The sequence below is a fragment of the Pleurodeles waltl genome, chromosome 8, assembly GCF_031143425.1.
Source record: "Pleurodeles waltl isolate 20211129_DDA chromosome 8, aPleWal1.hap1.20221129, whole genome shotgun sequence".
NCBI classification, from domain to species: domain Eukaryota; kingdom Metazoa; phylum Chordata; class Amphibia; order Caudata; family Salamandridae; genus Pleurodeles; species Pleurodeles waltl.
In genome coordinates, this window is record NC_090447.1 from 30,552,875 (window position 1) to 30,567,743 (window position 14,869).

A 14,869-nucleotide genomic window follows, 5' to 3' on the forward strand; every position below is an offset into this window, starting at 1 on the left:
TATATTTATCACTGAAACAATTCTGAAAATATACTTATAATTATGTGTGCCTGAGCCTATTACTTATGCCCGTGGATGCTGACAGCTTGCTTTATGAGCAGAGAGACAAAAGAGGTGCAATTCTGCCCACAGGTGAACAAGCTCTGTCACTGGCTTGCTGAAAGGTGGCTTCACTGTCTGCACCAGAGTGGAGGTGCACTGGAATATAATGCAGCCACATGTAGAGTAATAGCCTGGCTGGTACGTTACACAATAAAGCACTAAGACAAGGCAGGCCAGTTGAATCTGTGACTGATGACTGACAGTGAAGAAGGATATCACTCTCAACCCCCACGACTGGGACAGGATGCTGCAAGAGCGGCTGAAGAACCATGCAGGGACCATGCAGGGACCATGCAAGAGCTGCTGAACGACCATGCAGGGACCATGCAAGAGCTGCTGAAGGACCATGCAGGGACCTTGCAAGAGCTGCTGAAGGACCATGCAGGGACCATGCACGAGAGGCTGAAGGACCATGCAGGGACCATGCAAGAGCTGCTGAAGGACCATGCAGGGACCATGCAAGAGTGGCTGAAGGACTGTGCAGGGACCATGCAAGAGCAGCTGAAGGACCATGCAGGGACCTTGCAAGAGCTGCTGAACGACCATGCAGGGACCTTGCAAGAGCTGCTGAAGGACCGTGCAGGGACCGTGCAAGAGCTGCTGAAGGACCGTGCCATGGAAGGGCATATTCCAGGTAATTATACTCGTTCTTTTATTACACTAGTAGTGAATAATATACTATTATTCACTATTAGTGATAAAAAAATTGCCAGAAAACAGACCGGGGTCCCAACTGACGTCCACAAGGAGGAGCTGCCCCTGTGTTTCTGGCACTGAATATTGCCATCTCAGGCCAGCTGTCGCAAAGGCAGTGCCAGGGGTTGCAAGGGGAAAGACAAAGGTCGCAGCTGCGAGCCCTGGCGACCCCTATATGACGTCCATGAAGGTGACCTCATTCAGTCATTTTCTTTTTAACTTTAATGATTTTGTTTTACTTCATTTATTTTTGTATCAATGCTTGTGTGAAAGCCAGCTGTACTTTTGCGTTGTTGGCCAAAATGTCCTTTAATAATTATCTATGTTTCATTGGATAAAACTGAGGCTTATGGTTAAAACAGATTTTATTAAGAATGTGATTTTCTAATGTGAATGTAGTTTTAGGCAGGTACACCCTGTGCAGCGAGAGACCTCGACAAATACTTAGGTTTGTAGGCTTCACCTCGTGGCATCTCCTAGGTACCAGTGGACGGAAGCAGTTGCTGGGGGAATTCCCCAAGTGCTTTGTCTAGACTCTTCCAGAACTTTCTAGATGTCATGCCAGAAATGATAAATGGACAGATGTACTTTCTAACAACCCTGCTGTTTTAAACATCCAACAAAGGTACAATTTTTATGTATAGCACAATTTGCAATGGTTATTGGACGTGTTGATACAGTGCTCGCCCCCAAGGGATTACATCCACTAAAATCGTAAAGGTCAACACTTACTTAATATATAGATTTAGGGCCTGATTCACAAAGATAAACTTAGAACTGAAATCTAAGTTTCGACTTAAAGTCTAAGTTTAGACCTGAAGTCTAAGTTTACACCTGATAAAGTCTAAGTTTACACCTGATAAAGTCTAAGTTTACACCTGAAGTCTAAGTTTAGACCTAAAGTCTAAATTTATACCTGAAGTCTAAGTTTAGGCCTGAAGTCTAAGTTTAGACTTAAAGTCTAAGTGTACACCTGATAAAGTCTAAGGTTAGACCTGAAGTCTAAGTTAAGACCTAAAGTCTAAGTGTACACCTGATAAAGTCTAAGTTTACACCTGAAGTCTAAGTTTACACTTAAAGTCTAAGTTTACACCTGATAAAGTCTAAGTTTAGACCTGAAGTATAAGTTTACACTTAAAGTCTAAGTTTACACCTGATAAAGTCTAAGGTTAGACCTGAAGTCTAAGTTAAGACCTAAAGTCTAAGTGTACACCTGATAAAGTCTAAGTTTACACCTGAAGTCTAAGTTTACACTTAAAGTCTAAGTTTACACCTGATAAAGTCTAAGTTTAGACCTGAAGTATAAGTTTACACTTAAAGTCTAAGTTTACACCTGATAAATCTAAGTTTAGACCTGAAGTCTAAGTTAAGACCTAAAGTCTAGGTTTACACCAGAAGACTAAGTTTAAACCTTGTGTCTAAACTTAGATTTCAGGTCTAAACTTAGACTTAGGGTCTGCTTAAACTTTAGGTCTAAGCTTAGACTTCAGGTCCAAACGTAGACTTTAGCTCTAAACTTAGACGTTAGGTCTAGGTTTACCTTTGTGAATCCGGCCCTAGGTGTAATGCCTCGTGCCTCATCTCTGATACAGTGGCAAACTTTTCCAGGAAGCACACATGACATATTTTTTGTCCCTGTGCATTTTATCACTGGCTAGCAACAGGAGAGTTTGGAGGTAGCTGGTTACTTGGTAAGCTTTATGTTTTAGGAAATCCTAATATTTTTATATTTATCACTGAAACAATTCTGAAAATATACTTCTTATTATGTGTGCCTGAGCCTATTACTTATGCCCGTGGATGCCGACAGCTTGCTTTATGAGCAGAGAGATAGAAGAGGTGCAATTCTGCCCACAGGTGAACAAGCTCTGTCACTGGCTTGCTGGAAGGTGGCTTCACTGTCTGCACCAGAGTGGAGGTGCACTGGAATATGATGCAGCCACACGTAGAGTAAGAGCCTGGCTGGTAAGTTACACAATAAATCACTAAAGCAAGGCATGCCAGTTGAATCTGTGACTGATGACTGACAGTGAAGAAGGACATCACTCTCAACCGCCACGACTGGGACAGGATGCTGCAAGAGCGGCTGAAGGACCATGCAGGGGCCTTGCAAGAGCGGCTGACGGACCGTGCAGGGACCTTGCAAGAGTGGCTGAAGGACCGACCGTGCAGGGACCTTGCAAGAGCGGCTGGAGGACCTTGCAAGAGCGGCTGAAGGACCATGCAGGGACCTTGCAAGAGCGGCTTAAGGACCGTGCAGGGACCTTGCAAGAGCGGCTGAAGGACCTTGCAAGAGCGCCTGAAGGACCATGCAGGGAGCTTGCAAGAGCGGCTGAAGGACCATGCAGGGACCTTCCAAGAGCTGCTGAAGGACCATGCAGGGACCATGCAAGAGCTGCTGAAGGAACATGCAGGGACCTTGCAAGAGCTGCTGAAGGACCGTGCAGGGACCTTGCAAAAGCTGCTGAATGACTGTGCAGGGACCTTGCAAGAGCGGCTGAATGACCATGCAGGGACCATGCAAGAGCGGCTGAAGCAACCGTGCAGGGACCTTGCAAGAGCAGCTGAAGGACCATGTAGGGACCTTGCAAGAGAGGCTGAAGGACCATGCAGGGACCATGCAAGAGCGGCTGAAGGACCATGCTGGGACCTTGCAAGAGCTTCTGAAGGACCATGCAGGAACCTTGCAAGAGCTGCTGAACGACCATGCAGTGACCTTGAAAGAGCGGGTGAATGACCATGCAGGGACCTTGCAAGAGAGGCTGAAGGACTATGCACGGACCATACAAGAGCTGCTGAAGGACCATGCAGGGACCATGCAAGAGCTGCTGAAGGACCATACAGGGACTTTACAAAATCGGTTGAAGAACCATGCAGGGACCTTGCAAGAGCGGCTGAAGGACCATGCAGAGACCATGCAGGAGCTGCTGAAGGACCATGCAGGGAACTTGCAAGAGACTATGAGGGACCATGCAGGGACCGTGCAAGAGCGGCTGAAGGACCATGCAGGGACCTTGCAACTGTTGCTGAAGGAAAGTGCAGTGAGCTTGCAAGAGCTGCTGAATGACCATGCAGGGACCTTGCAAGAGTGGCTGAAGGACCGTGCAGGGACCTTGCAAGAGTGGCTGAAGGACCATGCAGGGACCTTGCAAGAGCGGCTGAATGACCGTGTAGAGACCATGAAGGAGCGGCTGAAGGACCATGCAGGGACCATGCAAGAGCGGCTTGAGGACCGTGAAGGGACCTTGCAAGAGCGGCTGAAGGACCATGCAGGGACCATGCAAGAGCAGCTGAAGCACCATGCAGGGACCTTGCATAAGCGGCTGAAGTACAGTGCAGGGACCTTGCAAGAGCGGCTGAAGGACCATGCAAGCGACTGAAGGACCATTCAGGGACCTTGCAAAAGCGGCTGAAGTACAGTGCAGGGACCTTGCAAGAGCGCATGAAGGACCATGCAGGCGACTGAAGGACCATGCAGGGACCTTGAAAGAGCCGCTGAAGGACCATGCAGGGACCCTGCAAGAGCGGCTGAAGTACCATGCAGGAACCTTTCAAGAGCAAATGAAGGACCATGCAGGGACCGTGCAAGAGCGGCTGAAGGACCATGCAGGGACCTTGCAAGTGTTGCTGAAGGAAAGTGCAGTGAGCTTGCAAGAACTGCTGAATGACCATGCAGGGACCTTGCAAGAGCGGCTGATGGACCGTGCAGGGACCTTGCAAAAGCGGCTGAAGGACCGTGCAGGGACCTTGCAAGAGCAGCTCAGGGACCATGCAAGAGCGGCTGAAGGACCATGGAGGGACCTTGCAAGAGCTGCTGAAGGACCGTGCAGGGACCATGCAAGTGCGGCTGAAGGACCGTGCAGGGACCTTGCAAGAGCTGCTGAAGGACCGTGCAGGGACCATGCAAGAGCTGCTGAAGGACTGTGCAGGGACCTTGCAAGAGCGGATGACGAACCGTGCAGGGACCTTGCAAGAGTGGCTGAAGCACCATGCAGGGACCTTGCAACAGCGGCTGAAGTACCATGCAGGGATCTTGCAAGAACGGCTGAAGGACCGTGCAGGGACCTTGCAAGAGCGGCTGGAGGACCTTGCAAGAGCGGCTGAAGGACCATGCAGGGACCTTGCAAGAGCGGCTGAAGGACCGTGCAGGGACCTTGCAAGAGCGGCTGAAGGACCGGGCAGGGACCATGCAAGAGCTGCTGATGGAATATGCAGGGACCTTGCAAGAGCTGCTGAACGACCATGCAGTGACCTTGCAAGAGCGGCTGGAGGACCATGCAGGCGGCTGAAGGACCATGCAGGGACCTTGCAAGAGCGGCTGAAGGACCATGCAGGGACCTTGCAAGAGCTGCAGAATGACAGTGCAGGGACCTTGCAAGAGCGGCTGAAGGACCGTGCAGGGACCATGCAAGAGCAGCTGAAGGACCATGCAGGGACCATGCAAGAGTGGCTGAAGAACCGTGCAGGGACCATGCAAGAGCTGCAGAATGACCGTGCAGGGACCTTGCAAGAGCGTCTGAAGGACCGTGCAGGGACCATGCAAGAGCAGCTGAAGGACCATGCAGGGACCTTGCAAGAGGTGCTGAAGAACCGTGCAGGGACCATGCAAGAGCTTCTGAAGGACCGTGCAGGGACGTTGCAAGAGCGGCTGAAGGACCGTGCAGGGACCTTGCAAGAGTGGCTGAAGCACCGTGCAGGGACCTTGCAAGAGCGGCTGAAGGACCGTGCAGAGACCTTGCAAAAGCGGCTGAAGGACCTTGCAAGAGCGGTTGAAGGACCATGCAGGGACCTTGCAAGAGCGGCTGAAGAACCATGCAGGGGCCTTGCAAGAGCGGCTGACGGACCGTGCAGGGACCTTGCAAGAGCGGCTGAAGGACCGACCGTGCAGGGACCTTGCAAGAGCAGCTGGAGGACCTTGCAAGAGCGGCTGAAGGACCATGCAGGGACCTTGCAAGAGCGGCTTAAGGACCGTGCAGGGACCTTGCAAGAGCGGCTGAAGGACCTTGCAAGAGCGCCTGAAGGACCATGCAGGGACCTTGCAAGAGCGGCTGAAGGACCATGCAGGGACCTTCCAAAAGCTGCTGAAGGACCATGCAGGGACCATGCAAGAGCTGCTGAAGGACCATGCAGCGACCTTGCAAGAGCTGCTGAAGGACCGTGCAGGGACCTTGCAAAAGCTGCTGAATGACCGTGCAGGGACCTTGCAAGAGCGGCTGAATGACCATGCAGGGACCATGCAAGAGCGGCTGAAGCAACCGTGCAGGGACCTTGCAAGAGCAGCTGAAGGACCATGTAGGGACCTTGCAAGAGAGGCTGAAGGAACTTGGAGGGACCATGCAAGAGCGGCTGAAGGACCATGCCGGGACCTTGCAAGAGCTTCTGAAGGACCATGCAGGAACCTTGCAAGAGCTGCTGAACGACCATGCAGTGACCTTGAAAGAGCGGGTGAACGACCATGCAGGGACCTTGCAAGAGAGGCTGAAGGACTATGCACGGACCATACAAGAGCTGCTGAAGGACCATGCAGGGACCATGCAAGAGCTGCTGAAGGACCATACAGGGACTTTACAAAATCGGCTGAAGAACCATGCAGGGACCTTGCAAGAGCGGCTGAAGGACCATGCAGAGACCATGCAGGAGCTGCTGAAGGACCATGCAGGGAACTTGCAAGAGCGGCTGAAGGACCATGCAGGGACCTTGCAAGAGCGGCTGAACTACCATGCAGGGACCTTGCAAGAGCGGCTGAAGGACCATGCTTCGACCTTGCAAGAGGAAGTTACAAAATAAAGCACTACGACAAGGCGGGCCAGTTGAATCTGTGACTGATGACTGACAGTGAAGAAGGACATCACTCTCAACCCCACGACTGGGATAGGATGGTGCAAGAGCGGCTGAAGGACCATGCAGGGACCATGCAAGAGCTGGTGAAGGACCATACAGGGACCATGCAAGAGCTGCTGAACGACCATGCAGGGACCATGCAAGAGCTGCTGAACGACCATGCAGGGACCTTCCAAGAGCTGCTGAACGACCATGCAGGGACCATGCAAGAGCTGCTGAACGACCATTCAGGGACCTTGCAAGGGCTGCTGAAGGAACATTCAGGGGCCTTGCAAGAGCAGCTGAAGGACCATGCAGGGACCTTGCAAGAGGGGCTGAAGGACCATGCAGGGACCATGCAAGAGCTGCTGAAGGACCACGGAGGGACCATGCAAGAGCGGCTGAAGGACCATGCAGGGAACATGCAAGAGCTGCTGAAGGACCGTGCATGGACCTTGCAAGAGCGGCTGAAGTACCATGCAGGGACCTTGCAAGAGCGGCTGGAGGACCGTGCAGGGACTTTGCAAGAGCGGCTGAAGGACCATGCAGGCGGCTGAAGGACCATGCAGGGACCTTGCAAGAGCGGCTGAAGTACCATGCAGGGACCTTGCAAGAGCGGCTGAGTACAGTGCAGGGGCCTTCCAAGAGGGGCTGAACGACCATGCAGGCACCGTGCAAGAGCGGCTGAAGGACCGTGCAGGCACCTTGCAAGAGCGGCTGAAGGACCATGCAGGGACCTTGCAAGAGCTGCTGAATGACCGTGCAGGGACCTTGCAAGAGCGGCTGAAGGACCATGCAGAGACCATGCTAGAGCGGCTGAAGGACTGTGCAGGGACTTTGCAAGAGCAGCTGATGGACCATGCAGGGACCTTGAAAGAGCGGCTGAAGGACCATGCAGGGACCATGCAAGAGCGGCTGAAGGACCATGGAGGGACCTTGCAAGAGCTGCTGAAGGACCGTGCAGGGATCATGCAAGAGTGGCTGAAGGACCGTGCAGGGACCTTGCAAGAGCTGCTGAAGGACCATGCAGGGACCTTGCAAGAGCGGTGAAGGACCATGCAGGGACCATGCAAGAGCAGCTGAAGGACCATGCAGGGAACATGCAAGAGCTGCTGAAGGACCGTGCATGGACCTTGCAAGAGCGGCTGAAGTACCATGCAGGGACCTTGCAAGAGCTGCTGAAGGACCATGCAGGGACCTTGCAAGAGCAGCTCAGGGACCATGCAAGAGCGGCTGAAGGACCATGGAGGGACCTTGCAAGAGCTGCTGAAGGACCGTGCAGGGACCATGCAAGTGCGGCTGAAGGACCGTGCAGGGACCTTGCAAGAGCTGCTGAAGGACCGTGCAGGGACCATGCAAGAGCTGCTGAAGGACTGTGCAGGGACCTTGCAAGAGCGGATGACGAACCGTGCAGGGACCTTGCAAGAGTGGCTGAAGCACCATGCAGGGACCTTGCAACAGCGGCTGAAGTACCATGCAGGGATCTTGCAAGAACGGCTGAAGGACCGTGCAGGGACCTTGCAAGAGCGGCTGGAGGACCTTGCAAGAGCGGCTGAAGGACCATGCAGGGACCTTGCAAGAGCGGCTGAAGGACCGTGCAGGGACCTTGCAAGAGCGGCTGAAGGACCGGGCAGGGACCATGCAAGAGCTGCTGATGGAATATGCAGGGACCTTGCAAGAGCTGCTGAACGACCATGCAGTGACCTTGCAAGAGCGGCTGGAGGACCATGCAGGCGGCTGAAGGACCATGCAGGGACCTTGCAAGAGCGGCTGAAGGACCATGCAGGGACCTTGCAAGAGCTGCAGAATGACAGTGCAGGGACCTTGCAAGAGCGGCTGAAGGACCGTGCAGGGACCATGCAAGAGCAGCTGAAGGACCATGCAGGGACCATGCAAGAGTGGCTGAAGAACCGTGCAGGGACCATGCAAGAGCTGCAGAATGACCGTGCAGGGACCTTGCAAGAGCGTCTGAAGGACCGTGCAGGGACCATGCAAGAGCAGCTGAAGGACCATGCAGGGACCTTGCAAGAGGTGCTGAAGAACCGTGCAGGGACCATGCAAGAGCTTCTGAAGGACCGTGCAGGGACGTTGCAAGAGCGGCTGAAGGACCGTGCAGGGACCTTGCAAGAGTGGCTGAAGCACCGTGCAGGGACCTTGCAAGAGCGGCTGAAGGACCGTGCAGAGACCTTGCAAAAGCGGCTGAAGGACCTTGCAAGAGCGGTTGAAGGACCATGCAGGGACCTTGCAAGAGCGGCTGAAGAACCATGCAGGGGCCTTGCAAGAGCGGCTGACGGACCGTGCAGGGACCTTGCAAGAGCGGCTGAAGGACCGACCGTGCAGGGACCTTGCAAGAGCAGCTGGAGGACCTTGCAAGAGCGGCTGAAGGACCATGCAGGGACCTTGCAAGAGCGGCTTAAGGACCGTGCAGGGACCTTGCAAGAGCGGCTGAAGGACCTTGCAAGAGCGCCTGAAGGACCATGCAGGGACCTTGCAAGAGCGGCTGAAGGACCATGCAGGGACCTTCCAAAAGCTGCTGAAGGACCATGCAGGGACCATGCAAGAGCTGCTGAAGGACCATGCAGCGACCTTGCAAGAGCTGCTGAAGGACCGTGCAGGGACCTTGCAAAAGCTGCTGAATGACCGTGCAGGGACCTTGCAAGAGCGGCTGAATGACCATGCAGGGACCATGCAAGAGCGGCTGAAGCAACCGTGCAGGGACCTTGCAAGAGCAGCTGAAGGACCATGTAGGGACCTTGCAAGAGAGGCTGAAGGAACTTGGAGGGACCATGCAAGAGCGGCTGAAGGACCATGCCGGGACCTTGCAAGAGCTTCTGAAGGACCATGCAGGAACCTTGCAAGAGCTGCTGAACGACCATGCAGTGACCTTGAAAGAGCGGGTGAACGACCATGCAGGGACCTTGCAAGAGAGGCTGAAGGACTATGCACGGACCATACAAGAGCTGCTGAAGGACCATGCAGGGACCATGCAAGAGCTGCTGAAGGACCATACAGGGACTTTACAAAATCGGCTGAAGAACCATGCAGGGACCTTGCAAGAGCGGCTGAAGGACCATGCAGAGACCATGCAGGAGCTGCTGAAGGACCATGCAGGGAACTTGCAAGAGCGGCTGAAGGACCATGCAGGGACCTTGCAAGAGCGGCTGAACTACCATGCAGGGACCTTGCAAGAGCGGCTGAAGGACCATGCTTCGACCTTGCAAGAGGAAGTTACAAAATAAAGCACTACGACAAGGCGGGCCAGTTGAATCTGTGACTGATGACTGACAGTGAAGAAGGACATCACTCTCAACCCCACGACTGGGATAGGATGGTGCAAGAGCGGCTGAAGGACCATGCAGGGACCATGCAAGAGCTGGTGAAGGACCATACAGGGACCATGCAAGAGCTGCTGAACGACCATGCAGGGACCATGCAAGAGCTGCTGAACGACCATGCAGGGACCTTCCAAGAGCTGCTGAACGACCATGCAGGGACCATGCAAGAGCTGCTGAACGACCATTCAGGGACCTTGCAAGGGCTGCTGAAGGAACATTCAGGGGCCTTGCAAGAGCAGCTGAAGGACCATGCAGGGACCTTGCAAGAGGGGCTGAAGGACCATGCAGGGACCATGCAAGAGCTGCTGAAGGACCACGGAGGGACCATGCAAGAGCGGCTGAAGGACCATGCAGGGAACATGCAAGAGCTGCTGAAGGACCGTGCATGGACCTTGCAAGAGCGGCTGAAGTACCATGCAGGGACCTTGCAAGAGCGGCTGGAGGACCGTGCAGGGACTTTGCAAGAGCGGCTGAAGGACCATGCAGGCGGCTGAAGGACCATGCAGGGACCTTGCAAGAGCGGCTGAAGTACCATGCAGGGACCTTGCAAGAGCGGCTGAGTACAGTGCAGGGGCCTTCCAAGAGGGGCTGAACGACCATGCAGGCACCGTGCAAGAGCGGCTGAAGGACCGTGCAGGCACCTTGCAAGAGCGGCTGAAGGACCATGCAGGGACCTTGCAAGAGCTGCTGAATGACCGTGCAGGGACCTTGCAAGAGCGGCTGAAGGACCATGCAGAGACCATGCTAGAGCGGCTGAAGGACTGTGCAGGGACTTTGCAAGAGCAGCTGATGGACCATGCAGGGACCTTGAAAGAGCGGCTGAAGGACCATGCAGGGACCATGCAAGAGCGGCTGAAGGACCATGGAGGGACCTTGCAAGAGCTGCTGAAGGACCGTGCAGGGATCATGCAAGAGTGGCTGAAGGACCGTGCAGGGACCTTGCAAGAGCTGCTGAAGGACCATGCAGGGACCTTGCAAGAGCGGTGAAGGACCATGCAGGGACCATGCAAGAGCAGCTGAAGGACCATGCAGGGAACATGCAAGAGCTGCTGAAGGACCGTGCATGGACCTTGCAAGAGCGGCTGAAGTACCATGCAGGGACCTTGCAAGAGCTGCTGAAGGACCATGCAGGGACCTTGCAAGAGCGGCTGAAGGACCATGCAGGGAACATGCAAGAGCTGTTGAAGGACCGTGCATGGACTTTGCAAGAGCGGCTGAAGTACCATGCAGGGATCTTGCAAGAGCGGCTGAACGACCATGCAGGGACCTTGCAAGAGCGGCTGAAGAACCATGCAAGGACCTTGCGAGAGCAGCTGAAGGACCGTGCAGGGAACTTGCTAGAGCGGCTGAAGGACCATGCAGGCGGCTGAAGGACCATGCAGGGACCTTGCAAGAGCGGCTGAAGAACCATGCAAGGACCTTGCGAGAGCAGCTGAAGGACCGTGCAGGGACCTTGCTAGAGCGGCTGAAGGACCATGCAGGCGGCTGAAAGACCATGCAGGGACCTTGCAAGAGCGGCTGAAGTATCATGCAGAGACCTTGCAAGAGCGGCTGAAGGACCGTGCAGGCACCTTGCAAGAGCTGCTGAAGGAGCGTGCAGGGACCTTGCAAGAGCTGCTGAATGACTGTGCAGGGACCTTGCAAGAGCGGCTGAAGGACCATGCAGAGACCATGCTAGAGCGGCTGAAGGACTGTGCAGGGACTTTGCAAGAGCAGCTGATGGACCATGCAGGGACCTTGAAAGAGCGGCTGAAGGACCATGCAGGGACCATGCAAGAGCGGCTGAAGGACCATGGAGGGACCTTGCAAGAGCTGCTGAAGGACCGTGCAGGGATCATGCAAGAGTGGCTGAAGGACCGTGCAGTGACCTTGCAAGAGCTGCTGAAGGACCATGCAGGGACCTTGCAAGAGCGGTGAAGGACCATGCAGGGACCATGCAAGAGCAGCTGAAGGACCATGCAGGGAACATGCAAGAGCTGCTGAAGGACCGTGCATGGACCTTGCAAGAGCGGCTGAAGTACCATGCAGGGACCTTGCAAGAGCTGCTGAAGGACCATGCAGGGAACATGCAAGAGCTGTTGAAGGACCGTGCATGGACTTTGCAAGAGCGGCTGAAGTACCATGCAGGGATCTTGCAAGAGCGGCTGAACGACCATGCAGGGACCTTGCAAGAGCGGCTGAAGAACCATGCAAGGACCTTGCGAGAGCAGCTGAAGGACCGTGCAGGGAACTTGCTAGAGCGGCTGAAGGACCATGCAGTCGGCTGAAGGACCATGCAGGGACCTTGCAAGAGCGGCTGAAGAACCATGCAAGGACCTTGCGAGAGCAGCTGAAGGACCGTGCAGGGACCTTGCTAGAGCGGCTGAAGGACCATGCAGGCGGCTGAAAGACCATGCAGGGACCTTGCAAGAGCGGCTGAAGTACCATGCAGAGACCTTGCAAGAGCGGCTGAAGGACTGTGCAGGGACCATGCAAGAGCGGCTGAAGGACCATACAGGGACTTTACAAAATCGGCTGAAGAACCATGCAGGGACCTTGCAAGAGCTGCTGAAGGACCATGTAGGGAACTTGCAAGAGCGGCTGAAGGACCATGCAGGGACCTTGCAAGAGCTGATGAACGACCATGCAGGGACCTTGCAAGAGCGGCTGAACGACCATGCAGGGACCTTGCAAGAGCTGCTTAAGGACCGTGCAGGGACCATGCAAGAGCTGCTGAAGGACCGTGCAGAGACCATGCAAGAGCTGCTTAAGGACCGTGCAGGGACCTTGCAAGAGCGGCTGAAGGACCATGGAGGGACCATGCAAGAGCGGCTGAAGGACCATGCAGGGAACATGCAAGAGCTGCTGAAGGACCGTGCATGGACCTTGCAAGAGCGGCTGAAGTACCATGCAGGGACCTTGCAAGAGCGGCTGGAGGACCGTGCAGGGACTTTGCAAGAGCGACTGAAGGACCATGCAGGCGGCTGAAGTACCATGCAGGGACCTTGCAAGAGCGGCTGAAGTACCATGCAGGGACATTGCAAGAGCAGCTGAGTACAGTGCAGGTGCCTTGCAAGAGGGGCTGAACGACCATGCAGGGACCTTGCAAGAGCGGCTGAAGGACCATTCGAGGACCATGCTAGATCGGCTGAAGGACCGTGCAGGGACTTTGCAAGAGCAGCTGATGGACCATGCAGGGACCTTGAAAGAGCGGCTGAAGGACCGTGCAGGCACCTTGCAAGAGCTGCTGAAGGAGCGTGCAGGGACCTTGCAAGAGCTGCTTAATGACCGTGCAGGGACCTTGCAAGAGCGGCTGAAGGACCATGCAGGGACCATGCTAGAGCGGCTGAAGGACCGTGCAGGGACTTTGCAAGAGCAGCTGATGGACCATGCAGGGACCTTGAAAGAGCGGCTCAAGGACCATGCAGGGACCATGCAAGAGTGGCTGAAGGACCATGGAGGGACCTTGCAAGAGCTGCTGAAGGACCGTGCAGAGATCATGCAAGAGCTGCTGAAGGACCGTGCAGGGACCTTGCAAGAGCTGCTGAAGGACCATGCAGGGACCTTGCAAGAGCGGCTGAAGGACCAGGCAGGGACCATGCAAGAGCGGCTGAAGGACCATGCAGGGAACATGCAAGAGCTGCTGAAGGACTGTGCATGGACCTTGCAAGAGCGGCTGAAGTACCATGCAGGGACCTTGCAAGAGCTGCTGAAGGACCATGCAGGGACCTTGCAAGAGCGGCTGAAGGACCATGCAGGGACCATGCAAGAGCGGCTGAAGGACCATGCAGGGAACATGCAAGAGCTGCTGAAGGACCGTGCATGGACTTTGCAAGAGCGGCTGAACGACCATGCAGGGACCTTGCAAGAGCGGCTGAAGAACCATGCAAGGACCTTGCGAGAGCAGCTGAAGGACCGTGCAGGGACCTTGCTAGAGCGGCTGAAGGACCATGCAGGCGGCTGAAGGACCATGCAGGGACCTTGCAAGAGCGGCTGAAGTACCATGCAGGGACATTGCAAGAGCGGCTGAGTACAGTGCAGGGGCCTTGCAAGAGGGGCTGAACGACCATGCAGGGACCTTGCAAGAGCGGCTGAAGGAACATGCAGGGACCATGCTAGAGCGGCTGAAGGACAGTGCAGGGACTTTGCAAGAGCAGCTGATGGACCATGCAGGGACCTTGGAAGAGCGGCTGAAGTACCATGCAGGGACCTTGCAAGAGCGGCTGGAGGACCGTGCAGGGACTTTGCAAGAGCGGCTGAAGGACCATGCAGGCGGCTGAAGGACCATGCAGGGACCTTGCAAGAGCGGCTGAAGTACCATGCAGGGACATTGCAAGAGCGGCTGAGTACAGTGCAGGGGCCTTGCAAGAGGGGCTGAACGACCATGCAGGGACCTTGCAAGAGCGGCTGAAGGACCATGCAGGGACCATGCTAGAGCGGCTGAAGGACAGTGCAGGGACTTTGCAAGAGCAGCTGATGGACCATGCAGGGACCGTGCAAGAGCGGCTGAAGGACTGTGCAGGCACCTTGCAAGAGTTTCTGAAGGAGCGTGCAGGGACCTTGCAAGAGCTACTGAATGACCGTGCAGGGACCTTGCAAGAGCGGCTGAAGGACCATGCAGGGACCATGCTAGAGCGGCTGAAGGACCATGCAGGGACCATGCAGGAGCAGCTGAAGGACCATGCAGAGACCTTGCAAGAGCGGCTGAACGACCATGCAGGGACCTTGCTAGAGCGGCTGAAGGACCATGCAGCGACCTTGCAAGAGTAAGTTACAAAATAAAGCACTAAGACAAGGCGGGCCAGTTGAATCTGTGACTGATGACTGATAGTGAAGAAGGACATCACTCTCAACCCCCACGACTGGGATAGGATGGTGCAAGAGCGGCTGAAGGACCATGCAGGGACCATGCAAGAGCTGCTGAAGGACCATGCAGG

The 14,869-nt window shown here is 55.1% G+C and overlaps 5 protein-coding genes across 5 annotated transcripts; all 5 read left to right on the forward strand.

The window, feature by feature from the left end:
- The first annotated feature begins 3,416 nt into the window (after nucleotides 1–3,416).
- On the forward strand, nucleotides 3,417–4,178 carry LOC138249324 (apolipoprotein A-IV-like). Its single transcript, XM_069203284.1, has one exon. The coding sequence runs from the start codon at nucleotides 3,417–3,419 to the stop codon at nucleotides 4,176–4,178; it is 762 nt and encodes a 253-aa protein (XP_069059385.1).
- Nucleotides 4,179–4,699: 521 nt separating this feature from the next.
- Nucleotides 4,700–6,585, forward strand: LOC138249325 (apolipoprotein A-IV-like). Its single transcript, XM_069203285.1, has 3 exons — nucleotides 4,700–4,866; nucleotides 5,014–5,566; nucleotides 6,079–6,585. Exons 1-3 carry the CDS (start codon nucleotides 4,700–4,702, stop codon nucleotides 6,583–6,585), a joined length of 1,227 nt encoding a protein of 408 aa, XP_069059386.1.
- An 89-nt stretch (nucleotides 6,586–6,674) lies between these two features.
- Nucleotides 6,675–9,857, forward strand: LOC138249326 (apolipoprotein A-IV-like). The gene is made up of 4 exons (XM_069203286.1): nucleotides 6,675–6,976; nucleotides 7,233–7,523; nucleotides 8,286–8,838; nucleotides 9,351–9,857. Exons 1-4 carry the CDS (start codon nucleotides 6,675–6,677, stop codon nucleotides 9,855–9,857), a joined length of 1,653 nt encoding a protein of 550 aa, XP_069059387.1.
- An 89-nt stretch (nucleotides 9,858–9,946) lies between these two features.
- On the forward strand, nucleotides 9,947–11,323 carry LOC138249327 (uncharacterized). Its single transcript, XM_069203287.1, has 3 exons — nucleotides 9,947–10,248; nucleotides 10,493–10,716; nucleotides 11,052–11,323. Exons 1-3 carry the CDS (start codon nucleotides 9,947–9,949, stop codon nucleotides 11,321–11,323), a joined length of 798 nt encoding a protein of 265 aa, XP_069059388.1.
- Nucleotides 11,324–12,906: 1,583 nt separating this feature from the next.
- Nucleotides 12,907–13,896, forward strand: LOC138249328 (uncharacterized). Its single transcript, XM_069203289.1, has 2 exons — nucleotides 12,907–13,420; nucleotides 13,691–13,896. Exons 1-2 carry the CDS (start codon nucleotides 12,907–12,909, stop codon nucleotides 13,894–13,896), a joined length of 720 nt encoding a protein of 239 aa, XP_069059390.1.
- The last annotated feature ends 973 nt before the right edge of the window (nucleotides 13,897–14,869 follow it).

Bases quoted from the DNA above. Each gene is read 5' to 3' on its own strand.
- LOC138249328 (XM_069203289.1), top strand. From the start codon at position 12,907: ATGCAGGCGGCTGAAGTACCATGCAGGGACCTTGCAAGAGCGGCTGAA. The intron at 13,421-13,690 runs GTGCAGAGATCA...AGGACCATGCAG, and splicing joins GCAAGAGCTGCTGAAGGACC to GGACCATGCAAGAGCGGCTG.
- LOC138249326 (XM_069203286.1), top strand. From the start codon at position 6,675: ATGGTGCAAGAGCGGCTGAAGGACCATGCAGGGACCATGCAAGAGCTG. The intron at 6,977-7,232 runs GCAAGAGCTGCT...GGACCTTGCAAG, and splicing joins AAGGACCATGCAGGGACCAT to AGCGGCTGAGTACAGTGCAG. The intron at 7,524-8,285 runs GCAAGAGCGGCT...TGGAATATGCAG, and splicing joins AAGGACCATGCAGGGACCAT to GGACCTTGCAAGAGCTGCTG.
- LOC138249324 (XM_069203284.1), top strand. From the start codon at position 3,417: ATGCAAGAGCGGCTGAAGGACCATGCTGGGACCTTGCAAGAGCTTCTG.
- LOC138249327 (XM_069203287.1), top strand. From the start codon at position 9,947: ATGGTGCAAGAGCGGCTGAAGGACCATGCAGGGACCATGCAAGAGCTG. The intron at 10,249-10,492 runs GCAAGAGCTGCT...AGTACCATGCAG, and splicing joins AAGGACCATGCAGGGACCAT to GGACCTTGCAAGAGCGGCTG. The intron at 10,717-11,051 runs GTGCAGGGACTT...AGTACCATGCAG, and splicing joins GCTAGAGCGGCTGAAGGACT to GGACCTTGCAAGAGCTGCTG.
- LOC138249325 (XM_069203285.1), top strand. From the start codon at position 4,700: ATGCAAGAGCTGCTGAAGGACTGTGCAGGGACCTTGCAAGAGCGGATG. The intron at 4,867-5,013 runs GCAAGAGCGGCT...TGGAATATGCAG, and splicing joins AAGGACCGTGCAGGGACCTT to GGACCTTGCAAGAGCTGCTG. The intron at 5,567-6,078 runs GTTGAAGGACCA...TTGCAAGAGCAG, and splicing joins TGAAGGACCTTGCAAGAGCG to CTGAAGGACCATGTAGGGAC.